The sequence below is a fragment of the Dermacentor andersoni genome, chromosome 5 (assembly GCF_023375885.2).
Source record: "Dermacentor andersoni chromosome 5, qqDerAnde1_hic_scaffold, whole genome shotgun sequence".
NCBI lineage: Eukaryota > Metazoa > Arthropoda > Arachnida > Ixodida > Ixodidae > Dermacentor > Dermacentor andersoni.
The window spans coordinates 177,561,092-177,582,505 of NC_092818.1; the positions used below are offsets into that span (position 1 = coordinate 177,561,092).

Here is a 21,414-nt window from a genome sequence, read left to right on the forward strand (position 1 = left end):
GTAACCAAGGACGGTATAAGTGGTACGGTGGAATGAGGAAATTTGCAGGCATAAGACAGCGTCAGCTGACGCAAGACAGCGGTATTTGAAGGCCGCCTCGGACGTGCAGTGGACATAAAGATAGACTGATGATGATGATCCAATGCGCTGCGATTGTTCCGATTCGTTGGCATCGCCTGTGCGGTTCCGTTGGACCTGCACAGATCGAGCCGTCTATACAGAGAAAAACCAGCCTACTCAAAACCAGCGCGTGTGCTATACGAGAACAAACGCAGGCGTATCCCCGCGCTGCTGTTCGCTCGTGCTCCGATATCAACGCGGGCGCAAGCCGCACCTGCGCTCCTACTGCCAATATACTGACAAGCTGCGCATGCGCGAACCACACGCGGCCTAGCCGGCGTCGTTCTTCGCTTGGCGACCGCCTGAAGTACACGAAGCAGAGGGAGCGTCGACGTTGTCCGCAGGCTATCGGCTTTTGGAAAAGACGTCTTTATACAAGAGCGGGCTCGGCGCGCGCGGCTAAAACTGCCGACGGAAAGCCCTGCGGAGACACGCATGCACGTGTTTTGTTTGCTTTCCTGTCTGTCAGATGACAATGCCTGCTGGCTAGCGCGGAGCGGCATTTGTGGGCGATGTCGACAGCATAAAGGAGGGTAAGGGGAGAATGGGAAGCCTGGAAGAGAAACAAAAGCTGTCAGAAGACGGGCGCTCCGCCTCTTCGCGTTTCTGTACAGCCCACATCAGCTGCTGCAGCTTGCGTCGCAACGTTGCGCGTCTGAAGACACGTTGCCTTGTGTTATAGCACGGTCCGCGGGATCACGTGAACACGCTGCCATTTGAACGTACCGTGGCACTGACACATTGGTAGTTCGAGTGGTTTTGACTGAAGGACTGTTTGACTTGATTTACTTTGTTGTCCCAAAGTTAAACTGGGCCTATGAGAGGCGGTATCGGACGACTCCTGTTTAATTATGACCAGCTTAGGTCCTCTAGCCTACACCTACATGTATCGGTACACGACCATTTTTTGCATTATGGCCCCAAACGATGCGGCAGCCGTGACCGGGGTCGATCCCGAAACTTGGTGCTCATCAGCACAACGATATAACCACTGAGCTACAGCCATGCGGTTCGAAAGGCACTGCCTCCTCAACCACTGGACGTAAAAAAGCCCGTTAGTGTATATGTTGTGAACTTAAGAGCAGCTTGAGGTTGCATTAATCGTCTAGCGCAATTCCGAAGCCGTCTGGGGAGCACAATATTAACTGATCATACCAGTGAATATCATGCACGAGGTTATCAGATTAACTCACACAATAGTTAACATTCACAACCGCATTGCCTTCAGTAGAGCTTACTTGACGCGTGAGTTAGGTGAGTTAGGTTGGAGTGAGCCCTACGTTAATTATGAGTGAGTCGTGGCGTGATCGATGTGTAGTAGTCAGTAGCGATATTCATGAAAACTGGGCAACTGTGAGAATGAATAAATAAGTTGCATTCATGAGCGGTGTACGGCTTTGCCTCAGCCAATTAAGTATCCAATAGTGTGTCGTAGTCATCGTTTGAGTAATGCTGACTTGTGCTGTTCACACCACCGGCTGAACACAGCGCCAGTCAGTGCGTCGGCTTACTGACGTCTGTAGCAGTAAATACGACGCATCGATTATTCTGCTTGTTCATTGCGTTAACACTGTGTTCAGCTTTGGAGATAGTAAGTTATCTGGCTTTCTATTTTTACTCCCTCGACGACTTAGCCTTCGCTCTCGAGAGACGTAATGCGAGCAGAATATAAACAGTTTAAACGGTGAAGCGAAATGTTAATTAGCTTTTGGTGTCACCCTTCGCTTTCATTTGCATGCGGATTTAATTGAATTACTTGACAAAATGAGAAAAGAACTCCGTTCAGAGCTTCTGAAATACCTAGCTTTAGTGCTGCTATAGAGCCACTAAGCCACTATTGCGTAAGAAATGATTTGCTGCTCCAGAGTCTGTTGTATATTGCGACAAATTCAATTAACGACTTGGTCATTAACGAAGTCGCTGCTCGAAAATATGTGGTGCTAGGCCGTGAAACAACCAGGAAGCATGTGACCTCGTTTCAATGAGATTCACTTTCACAACTACACAAACATGTAAACAGACTGGAATCTAGTGGCTGACGACAGAATGCAAGCGCGTGGCCTGTGCTCAAAAGAATAGCCAACTTCACTTCCCAGGTTAAAGCACAGAGATCCGGGCCGGTTAGGGCCACGGCGGCGGCGACGGCGGCTGTCAGCAGCGTCGGCTTCTACCAAAGTCTCAAAGACAGCCTAATCCTCTCGCGAAGAGCTAATCCACTTATTTGCATACATATTGGCACTGTATACGACCCGTGCCCGACGCTGAAACGACTCCCTCCCTGGATTTTGTGACGCGGCCGACCGAGACGTAGTCTGCGTTGCATGCAGTGTCGCCAGGTGTCGCCCTGTCCGAGCTAGGTATAATGGTTCCAGGACTTACATTTGGAAATGCGGTTGAAATTTACTTGAAATCAGGGGTACAATCAGGACTCGATGGCAACCAAAGGTAAGTGGGACGCCTCGCATTGAGCGCTCATGGGAAGACAACCAATGAAGCTGTGCAGGATGATATGGGCTGGACAAGCTTTGAAGTGAGAGAAGCTCAAAGCAAAATTGATTATGCAGAGCGACTGAGGAATGTGGAAGAAAGTAGATGAGCTGGGAGAGTCCCCCCCCCCCCCCCCCCCCCAGGTATCTGTACAGGAAAAACATTCATTCAGAGTGGAGGAAAAGAACTAGGGAAGCTTACCAGCAAGTATGCAGCCTGTGGGCTGGGCAACACAGCGACAAAGAACGTCAAGCGAAAAGTCAGGGAGGCTGAAATAATCTCATGGGTGGCGGCAATGGAAAAGAAACCTGTCATGAGTAACTACTTAAGAGGAAAAGACGAAATCGGAAAAGAAACAATTTATGATAACTCAGAGGGAAGCTCATTACTTTTCGAAGCGAGATCGTGATGCCTTAGAACACGAACCTATGAAACGAGATATAATAAGGAAGAAGAAGCATGTGCCTGCTGCGGTAAATCTAGGGAAACGATGGAGCATGTTTTATTAGAATGTGGACATATCTGCCCAACAGTCGATTTAGGCATCTCTGGCCTCTTTGAACCCCTTGGGTTCAGCGAGAGCGGGGCAAAGTAAACATGACCGCAGTGTGATTAGTAAGCGGCGATAGGAAGATTGGTGGAAGAAAAGTAGGGAAACGACAAACAATGGAGGCGTGCAAAAACAAAGTTCAGAATAGGGGTTCAGAAAGTTTGGTTATGGGAATTCATCTTGGCTTTTTCTTTCCTTTCCTTTTTTTCTTTTTTAATATAGGTAGGACATTAGGCAACATTAGGCAACAGCCGAGGTGACTATCCAGATACTTGCTGGAGAATAAAATGATTTGATTTGATTTGATTTGAATAACAAGCGCTTGGTGGTGCAACCCACCACCCCATTCCAAAGGGGACGCTTATAGCATCCATCCATCCATCCATCCATCCATCCATCCATCCATCCATCCATCCATCCATCCATCCGTCCGTCCGTCCGTCCGTCCGTCCGTCCGTCCGTCCGTCCGTCCGTCCGTCCGTCCGTCCGTCCGTCCGTCCGTCCGTCCGTCCGTCCGTCCATCCATCCATCCATCCATCCATCCATCCATCCATCCATCCATCCATCCATCCATCCATCCATCCATCCATCCATCGCGTACGTCTCTTGCGAGAGTGGATACGATTCACTCTGGAAGGGCAGCCGAACATGGCTATACTGACATATCACGCGGACCGAAGGAATAGCTGGGAACATGTTTCTGTATACGCTAAGCACACTTGCATTACGGGGGCAAATTGAGGCCAGTCAAGCTTCTTCTTGGTGGCACCCTTCCATTTTGTGACTGTTGCCGTTATCTTTGTTGCATCGTACGCAGAGAGAGAGAGAGAGGTAGAGAGAGAGAGAGAGCAAGAAAACTAGTGAGGTTAAACAGCGTAGCTTGCGGTCAGCATTGCACCCGGTCATACAATGAGGAATAGAGAAGCGGAGTTAGGGAAGTGAGCAAAATGAAATGATGACCTGGTAGAGACGTGCGCGCTAAAGGAATCACATGGTCCTGTCTTAGACATGCAAGCAGGAAGACGCACAAAATGACTCTGTTGGAGTGTGGATGCGTTAGACAAGAGTCAGCGCATATTAATGAAACACAAGTTAGAACAAAGAGCCTGGAGATTAATAGTTCTTACGCTTCGAAGGATCGGACTGGCAAGGAGATCGTCGGTTGCTTCTCCTCCCGAATGATAAAGCTCTTTAAATGTTGTGGTGAAATCAATAAAAATAAATGATTTGGTCTAGCCTTCATACCAACACGTGGGCTACATGAGGGCTGCCGTACAGTGGAAAGCGTAGGATTCATTTTTACCACCTAGAACTTCAATAACCTTCGCGTTCATCGCTGCACGGGGACACGTGTCTGCCTGTCGATCCTTTGTACTTTCGTGCACTATGCACCTCGATAAGAATGCTACTGCCCCAGCCCCGAAATGAGTTCACGGCTAACGCTACTGTAAACTGGCTTAGTGCCGACCACACACGCGCAATTATAATCTTTTAATGAAGTCTTAGTTCTGATAGAGGATAGTGTTAGGCCAGTGCTCCCAAAGAACATCCACATCCGCACTGAAGGCCTTACTTGCATTGCTAAGGTTCCTGCGGTCTACGGGCCTTCACGAGAAATTGTAAGAACGTCGTCCCCTACCGCTCTATAGCGTACGCGGGTTGCTTGCTCTCGTCTCTTTTTCTCTCTCTCTCTATCTCTATCTCCCCCTTCCACTCCTTTTACTTTTTATCCTCCTACTCCTCCTCCCCGTGCAGGGTAGCCAACCGGAACTACCGCTGGTTAACCTCCCTGCCTTTCTATGCATACTTTTCTCTCTCTTTTAATGGAGTCTTAGATTACCAAAACACATTTAGAGCCACTCGGCTGCAAAGTGCTAGAAACAAGTGCTTGATCCCACCCAGACCTGCCACCGCAGCTGACCTCATTTTATTTTGTTTGATTCAGAGGCACTGGGAAACATGAAGGTTATGGTGGTCGCTCACTGGGTTCTAACGGGAACGCTGCCTTGACTAATAAAAGTGAAATGCGCTTATGTTAGGGGACAGACGAGCGCCAGGGCAGTGAGAGCGCCGGTATATGGTAGGCGGACTCTACGGGTGTATCGCAACACGAAAAAAAAGAAGCAGAAAAAAAAACCGGGAGAGCGAAAAGAAAACAAAGAAAGCATAGTGAGTAAGCTACCTGCACTCACCGTCTTTTCTGTGTAGGCAAGGAAAGATTAGGCTTTGTTCAGGTAGCGTCCAACGAATGTTTGCCTGACACGCGGGAGCGCTTGTTGCTCGTAAACCCGAAAGTTCGCGCGCTCGTGCACACAAGCTGTACGTGCGCCAAACCTCGGCGTTCATTCAATTAAGCGAGAACTCACGCCGAGGTCGACGCGTGCGACCCTCCCCGCCGAGCCTGTGTGCCCGCACGCGTTCGGTGCACGTCATGCGACCTTCTCTGCTGACCTTTGGCCTCTCGAGAGGGAGGCGAATCTGGCACAAGTGCCCTTGGACACCGATTTTCTCGCACGCCCAACGGTGTGCTCGGTGCCAGAAGTCTTGCGGTGTTGAGTCACTTTATTGTGAACATTATATAGCTGTTCCCTCTCACTTTATTCTTAACGTTACGCTAATAGGAAGCTCTGAGCTATATATGGTGGAATGAAGATAAAAATACAATGCCAATCCAACGCACATGTCGAATCCACGTATATGAAGCGAAATTTTAGTGAAGCGGGTTAAGAAGGGCTGTACAACTAAATGCGACGCGTACAATAGTGCTTATTTCATTCTATGCGTCATGCAACGTCATACAATGTTTACATTGATGCACCGCATAGGTCACAATTTTAATCTCGTGCAACATTTCTATTTGCGCATTGTGCCATTCACAAGCTATGCCGAAATACAATCACCAAATGAGGCGCATCCGCGCTGTCCGATGTCGATGCGGCGATGTCATGAGGGCGATATTGAATGCTCATCGTGGGAATAACGGCGAGGGGAGGCAACTAGAACTTCGCTTTGAAAAATAGAAATTATTTCTTCGCAAGCAGTGCACGAGGCAGACCTCATAGGCGCAAGTGATGGAGAACAAGTGAGTGACGAAGGAGGATAGTGAGGATAGATAAGAGTGATGCGGGTATGTTGGTGAACAGCTTATTAGTAAAATTTTCAAACACTCTCCTCCGCAGCAATCTGTAAACGTATGGTGTCGGAGAAAAAGAAACTCTTGCTGAGCTGAGTCTACTGGAATGCTACAAACGAATATATATATATATATATATGTATATATACAACGTTATATCTTTATAATATAAATAGAATATTGTTTGTTGGCTTCTTACGATATCATTAAGAAAAATCGGGCTCCACGGCTAACCCCCTTTCTTCCCGTTTATATATATATATATATATATATATATATATATATATATATATATATATATATATATATATATATATATATATATATATATATATATATATATATATATATATATATATATATATATCACGAAAGAATAAGCGCGACGTACGTGAAAACACGTTCTTTTTCACTGTCAAACGTTTCGGCTGGTGGGCCAGCCTACGTCAGTGACGAAGGCCAGCCGAAAGGTTTGTCAGTAAAAAATAACGTGTTTTTAACGTGTGTGCGTCGTGTTTATTCTTTTGTGCTCTACCAACGGAGCCAGTGTACTTTTTTAGCCGCCACAACTGGTGAAATAGCTCGATCTCCGTATATGGGTGAGGAGGAAGTGGCTAGGAAGAAGAGAAGAAAATAGAGAGGTGTTTGTTGTTTATTAACTGCAACAATTACAGGGGTGTTAGCCAGTTTATATAGGCCGGTTGGTTACCCTGCGCTGTGGTAAGTAGGTAAAGGGGACTAAAGTTGTTAAAGGGAGACGCGATCTAAAATTGAAAAAATAAATAAAAGAATGGAAACAAGTAACTGCCCATAAGCTCTATGTGGCGCACAGTAATACTCAATCTATCACTGAGTCAGCATGCTCTCTTCAAGCGAATTCAGCTAAATACAAATCCTTTAGAATAAGAGGAAGCTCTGTCGAAAGCGTTGTGCGTTACATATGGAAATGAACTACATTTCGTGCTGCAAAAAGAGGGCGCAGTAGAGTAATGCTTGCTATCGCCTACAAAAAAGCTCGAACGGCAATTTACATTGGAATGAATCATGTTTTTTTAATGATGCGAGGCAACAGCTGTGCCATTATGGAACAACGTGCTTCGGCTGCTGGAGTGCTTCCGTGGCAGCTAAGAATTCAGCTTGCGGATGTGCGATCATCTGTGCAAAATAATGAAGAAGAAGAAATAAGAAAGACAGCATAGTAGTTTATGTTCAGTGAGGTTCGCTTGATGCATTTCAACACCTCTATTTCCGCCTTCCGCACCTACGCCTGGTCTTCGCTGACTCAAACTTTCTGATATAGATTTGGACAATCCTACGGGACAACCCTGTCTCATTATTTTTTAATCATCGGAGGCCGCTTCGATTACATCGCTGACGAAATTTGTGAAGTTCGTTAGGTGCATTGGTATACTCGTCCATAAAGAATTTCGGGCAGTATTTGTACGCAATATCATTGAAAACCTGTGAACCATCACCATGGCGAGCGAAAAAAACGGCCCAATGGGATCGAATGTGCTGAGCGAGTGGGGTAAGAAGGAAAAGGCGGTGGCTTGGTAATTGGTTGACGATAAGTCACTCGGCGGCCCTTAAGCCATTTATGTGTAATATCTGCTCTGGCAGCCATTCTGAACGATGTGAGATTAACGCCCTCCCCCCTCCTTCCCATTCTATTCCCTATAACCTATGTGAGTGGTCAGGACCCGACACGGTATTGATCAAAACGGGTAGCCAACAATGCCAGCGCCCAGTGCCAAGATAAGTCCGCAGCCACGGATGCTGAACGTCGAGTTTTACTTACAGCTTGTGGCATATCTCGGTAGTCGTAAGTGCATGAACGCCAAGCGTTATCGCAGGCTGCCTTTGACTGCGCACTTGCCAAACACAACAAGCGGGCACTCACTCGAAGAGTTCTCGAATGCGCCGCTTTTGTCCTTGGAGAGTAGCGTCCTCGCAGATGAAGAATAAAGCAGCCGCTGGGAAACAAAAGAATCGGCAGCGCGTTGCGTGTCTTGCAGATAGGTTCCCCGGAGTTAGGAAGGAAAGCAGGCGCCGTCATGCCATGTCGCTCTTTCCTCTGTGTCTGTGAATTTCGTATACGCTGGCATAACTGCGCGTTCGTCTTATGAATAGAACCAGCGCGCATGAGTTGGAACTGCAGAGATATAAATTGTAAGAAAGCGCTTCAATTATCTCGCCGAGCCTTGTTACCAAACGAATGGCTGGTGTAGCATTCATGTGCATGATTACGGTGCGGTATTGGTTATATCGCATGATGGCACACGTGAAGGCACGATCGATCTTATAGCGTCGACGAAAGAGGGCAAGCTAGAACGGTGTTAGTGAGCGAATGTAAAGTGCAATCAATCAATCAATCAATCAATCAATCAATCAATCAATCAATCAATCAATCAATCAATCAATCAATCAATCAATCAATCAATCAATCAATCAATCAATCAATCAATCAATCAATCAATCAATCAATCAATCAATCAATCAACGAAATCATTCAATACCTGTGGTTATTGTCTTTGCTGCTCACACGGGCTGAGGACAGCAAAAACATAAATTAACAATGCCCAAACTCGGTTTGACGATTGCTTTACATCAACAATTATGGTTTTTCCCCCTTTTGTAGGGTGCTCAAACAGAATCAAACGAACCCGTAATCATATGCCATTACTCTGAAACGACTTCCAGGCGATCAGTAATCATGAGTTACACAAAATCAAATACGTTCAAAATCAAATTACACAAAATCAAATACGTTCCACGTCAACGACCGCTTCTATAGTGGCGGTTTGCCTTCGTGGAATTCTCACTATACCAGTTGCGCAGGCGACGATAGGTTCCTTCTCAAAAGCTTCCGCGCTTTTTTGTTCACCACAAAAGCAGCGTGAACCAAGCCCCGTCTCGCGAAGTGTTTCGTTTGTCACCCCAACCATGCAAGGCTGAAGGGGTGCCTCTATTTGAAACGTGAAACGATAGAAAACTCGGGACATCTTTTCTCACAGGAACGGTTACCAAGGCGAGTTGGGCATGAATTTCTCTTTTTAACTATACGCTGTTGGAGGATAAGCGTATAGAGATAAGGACCACGTTTTCTCCGTGATATAGCAGTACATTATGGTAGCTGCGATGTCGTCATTGGATGGCCCTCGTATACAATTTGCATTTGTAAACAAATAGGCGTAGAGCGGGCGAAAAGATAAGGGGCACAATAAATAAAACTTATCATTCGTAAGTGCTGTCTGCCATTCGCCGGCCGCCTCCGCTAATTTCCAGCTTCAGGATTGGCTAGAATTTCCTCTCGTGAAACATCCTAGTGTAAGAGCATATTTTTTTTTTAGAACAAAGGCTCAGACGACTACGTTGACACTTCGCTAATTACCGCTTCGATCTTTGAGTAACTTTTCTGAAATGCTATACCTCTGGAAAACTTGTCTGTCAAGAAAATTTCACCTAATAAACTGCGGCGTGACATCACACGCTGCAGTTTCACGGGAACAAGACGAGCTCGGCCGCACGTGTTACGTAAACGTTCTCGATTGCGGTTCGCTGTTGGAGCCGTGCTGGATTCGGCGGCGGCCCGCGCCGCGACGGTCCGACCTGCTGACGCTTCGCGCTCCAAGACGTGTCCCGGCGTGCCACTGCCTGCTTGCCGCGGCATCGCTCCTGCTTGCTCCGGGTCGTTGCGCAACTTCCCTTTCAGCGAACCGCCGACGACAACGGGGCGGACCGAGGATTCTCGTGGAACAACGGAGGCAGGCCCGCGGCAAATAGCGAGAGCTCCTTACGCGCCACCTCCTCGTCTACTTACTCTTTTCTCTCTTTCTTTTCGTGCCTGCGCGTTAACCCGCCCGATCCTCCCCTTTGTGTACGGAGAGCGCGTTTCTTTCACGACCCGGGATCGACGCGGCGGGCATACGTGCGTGGGAACGCGAACCCCGGCGCAGTTCACATGACTCCGAAGGCTCTTTGAGGCGCGGCCATCGCTCGCTAGCGCTGTGGACTCCGCGGCGATCCATTCCTGCGGCGTACTGAGAGAAAAAAAAAAAAAAAAAAGGAAGACGGGAACGGGCCGCTAAAGAGCACACGGTGAGATGCGCGCGCCCCACGAGCAAACGTTCATCCAGCGTTCCCTCATTCATTTTCAGTCGCCATTTTAGATGGTCGGTCGCAGCGCACAACCCTGCCGATCGCGGGGTCCGTCCTCCGCTCCGCCATCTGTCGCCTGATTAAACTGAGTGCGAGTTCGCCTCGCCGAGATGTCGGCAGTTTATTCAGCGGGTCCCGTCGACCGGATGACGCCCGCCTCCGTGATCGTGATGGCCCCCGACTTTTTCTAAAAGGGGTTCAGCTGCGGGAGGGTCGACGGTGTGCTGGAATCCCATTTCTGTCCTACCGTGGGGAATTGCCGCACGTGCATTTATTATCTGTCCATAAATACCGCTTCGCACAAGTTCGGCGGGCGTTTGTTGTGTTATGAACTTTTTTTCTTCTATATGTGCTGGCTATAGGGATTATTTTTTGACAAGTTATAGGACAGCGACCTGAATTGTGTTTCCAACAGTACACGAACGGACGACCATCTGCTGAAGGAGATGTTTTGACACCACATGGCAGCTTATATCTTCAGCCCTCGAAGCTTGCACTGCATATGTTTGCTATATGTGGTTTTGAAATAACGCATTTGTGAACTTCAGATTGTTTCCGTGTTTGTCCATTCGTGACGCATGCATGTGTGTCTTTGCAGTACTATTTTCTGCGACAATGTGTTTAGATAGATCAGCGACGAGAAGTAGTCGGCCCCAGCGTCTGGCTTAAGTTTGCGCAATTAAACATAAGATGGGCGATAAGCTTATCGAAAATAATTAGGCCTGGACAAATGGAAAGTGGTTTCACACACAGTGACACTCTACTGGCGTACTAGACGGCTTGCCACAGGTTTTCATCAAGTAGCTACGTGACTCGATGCAACCGACTAACCGAATGGCTATGTCTCAGCACAATCAAGAAGGGGGCTGGGCGATGGAGTAGCACACTGGTTTAAGGTTATATAAGCAGATATAAAGTGCGAAGATAGGTCCTATCGAAACGTTGGACAGCCTTTCTGAGGCCAAATAACATTTCTTCGTGGTGACCGAGGATGGCGTCACGACTCAACACCAAACGTTCCGTGGAGTACCGCAAGGCGGAGTGTTGAGCCCGACGCTATTCAACCTAGTGCTCGTTGGCCTAGTCAGATGCTTGCCCAACACAGTTCATGTATCAATATATGCCGACGACATCTGCATTTGGACGTCTGCTGTTACACGACTGTAGGTACGAGCACGGCTACAAAAGGCAGCTATGTTAACATCACTGTACTTGCGAAAACAGAACTTAGAGCTGTCTTCAGAGAAATGCTGCCTTGTTACATTCACTCGGAAGGCAATGAAGCGTTACACTGTAATTGTCAATGGGCAGGCAGTTGCAAAATTAATGCACGGAAACACCGCTTTTTAGGGGTAATTATTGACCGCGACCTATCATGGAGCCCGCTTGTTTCATACCTGAAGAAGAGATTATTGACAATAATTCATCTCCTCAAATTTCTCGGCGGAAAGTCATGGGGCACTTCGGTGCGGTCAATGCTGCAGCTTTATAACGCCTTGTTCCTCGGTTACGCAAGATAAAGCCTTCCTGTGCTTGGTAACACCTGCAAAACAAACCTGCGTGTACTCCAGGGACTACAAGCTCAAGCCCTAAGGACGAGTCTCGGTCTTCCGAGGTGTGCATCTACAGCGGCAACGATTGTCATAGCTCGAGATCATCCAATATCAACGTACTTGGCAACCGACGCTCTCAGGGCGCATATTCGGCACGTTGCCCGACTACCTTCTCACCATCTTGCCGCTCTACCCGCAGAAAAGCCACACGCAACTTTCAGTCGTATAATTATTGCCAATCGTACCTCATTGCTATCGAACTATACATGCCTGCAGCAAGACCATCCTCAACTTTATGGTGCCTGCACAGACCTGGCATACGCCTCACCATCCCAGGAATCATGAAGAAAGCCAACATGTCGTCATCTGCCCTTAAGCAGGCCACATTAGAACTTTTACATGAGGTGCACAGTGGCCGCGTACACGTTTACATCGATGGCAACATGCCAAATTGTACGACTGTGACAATTTGTTTTGGACCAACGGAAAATTTTCTCCAGAAATTCACTGTTAACTGCGCAAGATCCAACACTTCACCCGTGTCCTCTAAGAGGAATTGGTTGCAGGCTTAAGATTGCGGTCATCTTTGCACCAGAAGTGCTGCTTGGATTGCTGCCTATAGCCTCCGAAATGAGTACACCGCATGTAATTACCTGCTATTAGACTCTCGATATAGTAACTGCGGGCACTCGACTGCATTTACTCTTTTGTTAATCGCTGATGTATTATTTATTTATTTTTATGTTTGGTACGGTCGGCCCTTCGGTTGTCCGTATTCCCAGAAGCATTTCCTCACATTCTTTGTGCAGCAAATGCATCGCAATAAGAGAGATTTGCACAATGCATGCGATCTGCGTTTGCGTCAGGATTTTGTCATTTAATAAACAACAAAACTCTCTATTTTCTCCTATTTTGGCTTAGTGCGTGGTGCCATTAATATAAACACATTGTGTGTTGCCGTGGGGCGTTTTCTTGGTCAGAACATTTTTTTTTTTTAATGCGAGGATAAATGCCTCAGGGCATACAAGGGTATGTGATGGGGGTGAATAAGGATGATTAAATGAATGAAAAAAGATTTTACACGTAGAACAGTGGTTAACTTGTTTACAACAGCCTAAGCACGAGGTCGAGGGATCAAATCCCAGCCACGGCTGCTGCATTTTGATGGGGGCGAAATGCGAAAACACCCGTGTACTTAGATTGTGGTGCACTTTAACGAAATCCAAATGGTCGAAATTTCCGGAGTCCCCCACTACGGAGTGCCTCACAACCATATCGTGATTCTGGCACGTAAAACCCAGTAATTTTAATTTTCTTGTTTACAACAGCCACAGCTGGAATCTCGAAATACGAGGGCATTAAAATTTGGCCATGAGCATCTTACAAAATAATGATGAGTCGTTGAAGCGAAGATTGCAGTGCAAGGCATTTCCGCTTTCAAGATATTACAGACGCCCGTTTCAGCACTTCAGTCATCCATCGCATTTTAACGCACTCAAGCAGTAAATACCTTAGTTCTTTTTGTTTTATGTCTTCCTGGTACTTTTTTTAGTAAATAAGATCAGTGCCATAATCTGCGACATGCGAAATAGCGTTTCCTTCGGTTCATACCTTCAGTTGCCAAGTGTAATTAACTGACTTGCAATTTTGCAAACGTGGGTGCGTTCGCTCGGGGGCATTATTCTTAGCGGAACGCAGCAAAAATCTTGCGAAATTTGTTTACCCGCATGGTTCCAACGGACAACGTGCACATTATCGCCTCGGTTCTGGATGATCCACATGTTCAGTGCTTCCTTAATTTCTACATAGAGGGACTACGAACGCTGTGCACTCAGCGGTACGATCCCCGCACTATAAGTTAGGGGCGAATTTCAGGTAATGGAAAAGGTTTATGCGTGTAACAGAAAAAGAAGAAAGAAAGAGTGATATATATATATACATATATATATATATATATATATATATATATATATATATATATATATATATATATATATAGAACTAAAATAATGAATGAAAAACTAAAGCGCATTGGCCTGCATTTATGATTCTTGCAGCGGCAAGAAAGTTTCGATTGATTCGAAATGCCAAAAAAGAAGAAGTTTAGAAATGAAGTATAGAAGTGCCTCGTGCCCGTATCACGACTGTTGTGGCACTTAGAGAAGACTGCAACGGGCGGCCGAAAAATTATTCTGCAGCGACCCTCGCCCGAGGTGGCGAATATCATTAGTCCCAGGTGTTAGGGCGAGGGTGTGCGAGGGTATGCGTAAGAACCGTTTACCGTTGACCAGTTGCCCTTCCATTTAAGCATCTTCGCTATTACGTCTGGCCTGTTAAATTTCTTACGAACCGCTCTAGCATGCAAACTGTATTACGAACAAATGCAGAAGAGGCTGCATTTTGCAACATTCATTGCCTTCGCTTTTTTTTTTCGTCTCCCATCATCCGTCGTGCCGCGTGTTCGATCCCAGTGCCAAGGAAGGCGTAGGCGCGGTGTCACACGAGGGTAACGCCGTAATGCGTGAAGGAGGGAAAGTGAAAAGGATACGGCTTTCGAATTCGCACATCACGGATACGGAAAACAGTGTACACGTGAAATTATAAATCGTTTAATATTTTGGAGACGTCCTTGTCTTTTTTCCTCCGTCCGAACCACCGGCCATATATGCCATGCCTGCTGAATAGGCCCGTTCTCGCCTCTCGTCCACCGTTTGGCTGTCAGGTTGGCTTTAGCTGCGGACCAATTAGCTCAGTTGAATATCACACAGGAAAGAAATAAAAGAGATAAAGAAACGTTATGCTCTCGCATGGGCAAGCGAGCGAGCGTTCGAAAGGCGGACAGCCGGCCCGCAGCGTTGCATCGCCGGCTGCTGCCGTGGTTCCCAGTCCAGCTGCCGCCTCCACCGTCGCCGGCTCCATCTGGGGCCGGCAGCCACCTGGCCCGAGAGCTGAGCCCATCTGCCAAGTCGCGCGCTCCGATGCGCTGTGCTGCTGTTGCACAGCCTGGCGGCGGTGGCGTTGTGTCGCGCGCGCGGTCCCTGCCCGGAATATTGGAGTGTTTCGCAGTTCGTATACATATACTGCGGAAGTGGCCCGCCTCTCTGCCGGCCGAGCCACGTGGTGCGTGTCCTGCGAAGCAGCCGGACAGCGATGCTGCTGGCGAGGGGTGAGCGCGGTATACACGTCAGGCTCGGGAACGCACGCTTCCGCTGACACGTATAGTACTTATAAAGCGCGAAGGGCTCTCTCTCTCTCTCTCTCTCTCTGCACGACCGCGCCCGGCCGCATTTAGTTAAGGCGCAGCCTGCGTGTGGGTAAAGGCCGATCCACACGACGGACCAAATTGCTCTTTTGGACCGCGGTCCGCGCATCACGTGATAGGACGTCACCAGTTCGTGCGTACCGCCGTTGGCCCGCGCAAGACAGCGGCCCTCGCGGTCCAACAAATCGCCGAGGCTTTTCCCGGTTCCGTTTTGGCGGCGGACCGCATGCAAACCGCAGCGATTTTGGCGTAGCCAACGAATGTTGTCCGGCAACAGAGTGTCTTCAGCCAAATCCAACCTAGTTTCCGGCCCAGCAAAAGCCAGTCAAGCCAGTCGTTTCATGTCCGCCGTTCCGCCTACACGTGCGTGCAGCAGATATATTTTTTAAACACCGTGTCCGCTTGGAGTGACGAGGAGGTTTTTTTATTTTGTATACCTCGTTGAACAGTTCCCGGCTTTGTGGGACTCGAGCCGGAATGATAACAATGATAACACTCTGGCCGAGAGTGTAGCTGGTTGGTCTGCTCTGCCGTCTGCTATGGCGGTCCGCCGTGTGGATCTGCTCTGCGCCGGACCGGACCGCGCCGGGCCGTTACGTCGCATCACATGACCGAGCGGCCCGCGGACTTTGTCCGTCGTGTGGATCGGCCTTAAGTGGTAATGAGGCGTTCTGATGCTGCTGCGGAGCGCAAAGTAGCGGGTTCGATACCCGACCACGACTGCCGCCGCATTTTGGTGGCCGGGGGCTTAACGCAAAAGCGCCGGTGAAGCGCGCTCTGGTGGCACACGTTAACGAGCTACAGCTGGTCGAAACTGATTGGGGGTCGTCCATTACGCCGTCTCTCGTTGTCCGTGAAGTGCCTCGGGACATTAAACCCTACGATTTACTTTATTTGATGCGCGAAGGCCAAGTGGCTCGGGTCAGCACTATTCACTCAGCGCCACACTTAAATAGTGATAGTTCTTAAACTCACAAGTGTTTTTTGGTTTACGAATACTGTCCTTCAGAACAGTGCCGCATGCATAAACGGTGGCAGACTTGATGGTTGTCCGGCTGGCCTGACGTTGTACTCATTGTCTTGTAAGGATCCCGTGCACAAACACACAAAGAAAAACAGTGCAGCACTTCGCTGGGCTCGCAACTAAAGTTAATTTCTTGGTCTGTGTTTTCGTGCGCTAGTTCTTTACCGTGTAAACATACCATCTTGACTAGCTCGATGTTTTACGATTGCACATTGTAACGCCACCCAAATGTATGTAGGAGGCGTCCCCCCAGTCGTGTGAACGTATCGATGATATTCCGATGACACGTAGCTGTTAGCGGCAGTAATGCGAAAAGCTGACGAAGCTCCCCGGAGTGTGTCGACTCGTCAGGGGCGCGGCCTGCCTGGCGCTGTCTCTGTCATATTTCACGGCGGGGTTATCATTGACGGGGATATATTTCGAGCTGCATACGGGGACGGCGCAAACATTTTGCTTTTCGTTCTTGCTTCGTAAAGCAGAGCCTTGTAGTCAAGGCACCGAGGCTCGTTCGATCATGCCAGGCTTGCAAACGGAGTCTATCTACAATTCGGCCATGCGAACGTCGTAACTTCAGAAGCACGCAGTCTCAACCACGGTCTCAGATGCACATTTGTACGTATATAGATATCCACATATATATACAGTCATAAATGGACGCGTGCGCAGTAAAGCAAGATGGAGCATTGCTGTCATATCAACCCCGAAGGCTCTTGACTGTTTATCTGAGAGGGTGAAACATACGAGCGAGCGAGCGAGCGAGAGAGAGAGAGAGAGAGAGAGAGAGAAAGAGACGCTCACATTAATGAAAAGCTCGAGTTGCCCTGGATGATTACCTGACGCGCTGCTCCTGGTACTGGGTGCTAATATATGTTGTACGGAGTGATCGCACAAGCACATAAGCAGCAGATACAGCCATATATTTGCCCGTATACAATAAAGCTATTCGCGAAGTCTTGTTAAGGCCTGTAGACCTTAAAAAGATTCAAGGCGCTCTTAGTTATCCCTACATAGATGAATGCGAAGGCATTGTGGCTACATCAGCAGAAGTGCGGTGAAGTCCGGTGGCGCCACTGGCGGAGTCACGTGACTGGAGCGGCCACGTCTGCAGAAGCGCCGCGGTGTCATGTGACCAACGGTGTTCGTCACAACGTGCGCACAAAGTAAGGTCGTGGGTTCGACTGCCACCAAAGCTCGTGGATTCGAGTGCCTTAATTAACTCAACCTTAACTGTGTCCTAGAGAGAGAGAGAGAGGAAAGGGGAAAGGCAGGGAGGCTAACCAGAGGGGAAGATCCGGTTTGCTACCCTACGCTGGGGGGAGAGGGGAGGGCGAGGTAAAGTGATAACAAGATAGAGATAAAGAAAGAAAGGAGCATAGACATACAATCACAGTGGGTCGCTGTCGCTGCATACTGTCACCGCGCAGCACAGTATCACTTGCAGCACTATGAACATCTGTTCAGGCTACAGCTGCTTGTCCAATTCTGTTGCCTTTAAAAACTGCAACAGTGCCCTCGTCGCCCTCTGCTGCGATGGCTTGTGATGGCGGCATTCTAAAATAAGTTCTTCTGCTAGAGGTATTCGTCCTAATTTACTTCACGATATTTAACACCAAAGGTCATGCGTTCGAGTGTCTCAATTAACTATGTCTTAATTAGTCATACCTTAACTAACTTCACCTTAATTAACACTAAAGGTCGTGTGTTCGACTACCATAAAAGGTCTAGGATTCGTAGCCTTATTGGGCCATCGTGTGGTCACGCCAACGCCGACAACGCCGGATTTTCCGCCTCATGAGCCATATATTGCTTTCGCATTAAAAAAAAAAATCACCAACGATTACAATACTTCCTAATGCAAATTTTGAGCGCAGCTCTATACGTGTTTCCATTTCGCGATATGTTGGCTGGCGTGGGGCAAACAATAACAATCGAAACAAGCGCGAACGAGACCGGATCAAGCATACCAGACAAGCGCGAGCAAGAGCTGACGCGAGCAAACGATAGTCCGACACGAGCGGTCTGGCTGAGACCAGATACGAGTATATATAGGCATCGAGCGGTCGGGAGGGTGCGCATGGCACCAGCTTCTCGCGCACACGTCACTGAAGGGGCTGCTCTCATGGTCTCTGCCTTTCGCGGATTGCGGCTTTCATCTCCCGCTCCGCGTTCGCTCTTTCATCTTTCGCTCATTCGCTCGGTTACGCCGACGCCGAGCCCGACGCTCGCCGCAGGAACGGGCGCTTAAGAGCTGCGCTCTAAAAGAGATACAAGAGCTCTTTCGTGTAGAGCATAATGCACGGATGGTGCTTCCCATGAGCCGTGAATGACCCGTAGCTCGTCGCGTTGCAAGTGTAAGGCGACCTTCAGACAACAGAGAGTTTAGCTTGTGTAATTACTGTTCGCGCAATGTTGCGTTACCGGGGACAGCACCATCTTTGACCAGAGAGGTCACAGTGTTTAACCAGGGAGGGCACAGAGTCCTCGGCAATTGATCATGTGCTACATACTTATTTGCTAGTGTAGAGCGTTGGCAGTGACGCAATCGATAACATGCGCTTCCTTTTTTTTTATATTGCCTCGTCTAGAACACCCATAAAGCACAAAAACATTTCACATGCTATTGGACAAAGCATCACAAGATTTCGCTACCAGCGATGTTACGGCCATCCACGTTCACTGATAACCCTGTCGCTCTGTACTGAGGGGACAAGCTAAGTCTATCTATCGCCTCGCTGACGAGTAACGGCAGCAGTCACATATAACATTAATCCTCGGGAACCCAGAGCGCACAGGCAAGCCTATTCACAAAGTTTTGTACTTCATGTACACTGGTCATGTTGAATCTGATGCGGCGAAGACATGCTTGTTGTTGTTGCCTATGAGGCCTACCGGCATGGGAAAGTCGCACGATGCACGCGTTAGGATAAACGTGCACCGCGTTCCGAACATCCTGTACCATTATGCGAGACACCCCAAAAAGTTGGCGCCCGTTTGAAATTACTTGTGATTTAAGAACTCCGTGCGTATTTAAATAGCACAAGCTATACCGTAGACGGGAACACCCGCGTATAATTCTGTCATGCAGAGAGAAACGGTAAGAAGCCTTCGGCGACGCCATTTTGTATGCAGACGGCAAATTCATGAAGCGGCGCACTTGTTCACTGCGTGTCAGAAAGTTCAGCCGGCCTTGCGGCCATCAGTGTCAAATTTCTGATCTGGTCATAATGGAAAACAGCAGGCCGCATCCGCGTATACCTGCGAGCAGAGTCAGAAAGTAATCTTACCTATCCATGTTCGCCTGCCTCTATTCACGTGTATTCGTGCAGCAGGTAAATTTCTCGCGCATGAACAAATCAGGGCGCGCGCGAAAAAATTAAAAAAAATCTTGTGCATGTTTTGACACTGTGGGTCTTTTTCTTCAGTGATTCGGCGAAGGGATGGTTTTGTCGAGTCAAATATCAGACCCTGGACAAACAGCATGTACGAATGCGGTGCGTCTCCACAAGTGTATGTAAAAATCCTCGAATGCTGTACTTCCACAGATATTCCAATAAACCTCAGCAGAACGATTTGGTCAATGTGAAAGTTAGAATCTCCGTAAAAAGACGCAGTCGGTTACAGTATAACGTAAAACTAGTTTCGTCAAACTATACCTATATATACAGCTTCAGAAGTTATCAGAAATATAATACGGGCATTGATTTTCGGATTGCCCCATGCGTGAAAATCAGGGCACGATATCCCGATGCAAATCAGGTGGGCACGCGATTCACGAGTTCATTCGCATAGCGGTCGAATTCGTTTCGTAAACGGGCTCGTCGAGCCCTTCTCGACCCGCGCCCAAGTCAACACGATGCGGCCCTCCCACTACGATCGCATCATTGCTTATGCGCTCGCCGCCGCTATACAAGCTCGTCAGGGTGAGAAAGCTATAGCGAACAGTTGCGTTGCCTCCTTCCCATCACGCGCGACGACCGATTGCCGGGGACGCCGCGTGTAGGACACCGCGTGCGAACGATTTGCATGAGAGCCCGGCGATTGCATCGCGATTACCGGCGCCAGCGAACGCGCGCTTTCACCAGGCCGCCCATTAGCGGTCGCTATAGTACACCACCGCTGACTGTTGGGTCGGAAGCTTTCGTTAGAACGCCCGCCGCGGGTATTAAGCAGGTACGGAGCAAGAGGGTGAGCGCGGGGGGGGGGGGAGCGAGGGGGGGGGGGGGCGTTGCACAGCGTCGACCGTTAGACACTGAACGTGCTGTTATGCGCGCCCCATCGGCCCCTTCTAGGAGAGGTCTACGTTAAACTTTCAATTTGAACACTTGCATCACGGAAAGCGCCCTAACTGACTCTTGGTCTGAATTGGAGGAAAGTAGTCGTATTTGCATGAAAAAAAAAGGAAGCTATGACGAGAGCGTAAAGGTACGAACTCGAGAGAATAGATTGAAAGTGTGAGCGTCAGTGGATATTTCTAAGAAATGTGTTGCAATGAAGAGAACTAAACACACTAAAAAATATAACGACGTTAGTAAGCAAAGGATGACCAAAAAGAAAGAAAATGGCCAGCTTTAAAGAAAGTATAGCGAAGGAAATCAACCAAGTCTATGGCTAATTCCTTACATTGTAACTATGCGAACCGGTCTCGAGTTACCTGCTTAAGGTGTAACTGCTTTGTAGTCGTTAGCAGTTGCAACGAAAAGTGTTGTCTTGATTGTGAAAATGCAATTAAGGAGGAATGAAATTTGTGCAGAGCAAACGTGTTATAAACGCGGAACGAAAGCCCAGCGAATTAATTACACAGACACGCAAGAAAAAGGGAAGTAGAAGAAAGAAAACGAAGAAGAGGGGCGCAACATCCGAGCTTAAACGCGCTCACATTACCATGGGCTGCTGTTGGTTCTCCACGCAGGTTAGTTACCGATGAAACTCGGCGACTTGCGATTTCCCAAGTAATTTCTTTTTCTTCTTGCTCGTGTTCTATATTCAAATTCGGAGTTAGTCGTACATATGACCACTCGAAATGCAAGCGAGAGTGCATGCAGGTTGTTAGGTGTTCTGGCGAGACGAAAGAAGCTGTGCCGTTGTTTGTTTATTAAGGGATGCGTGCCTGAAAGAAGTTGGCCACCG

At 48.2% G+C, this 21,414-nt stretch overlaps 1 protein-coding gene across 10 annotated transcripts in view; it reads left to right on the forward strand.

Moving 5' to 3' along the window:
• The window catches only part of cpo (RNA-binding protein), a 153,921-nt gene that overhangs the window by 24,064 nt on the left and 108,443 nt on the right, over positions 1–21,414 (forward strand). For 5 of the 10 annotated variants that reach the window (XM_055071352.2, XM_055071357.1, XM_055071358.1 and 2 more), the window contains exon 1: positions 14,784–15,167. The exons of 2 other annotated variants lie outside the window; for them this stretch is intronic. In XM_055071352.2, the coding sequence (XP_054927327.1) occupies positions 14,799–15,167 (369 nt within the window). In that variant the 5' untranslated portion in view covers positions 14,784–14,798. Of the gene's footprint in view, positions 1–14,761; positions 15,168–21,414 lie in introns of those variants that run through there. 3 more of the 10 variants (XM_055071355.2, XM_055071354.2, XM_055071353.2) reach the window with 3 other exon arrangements.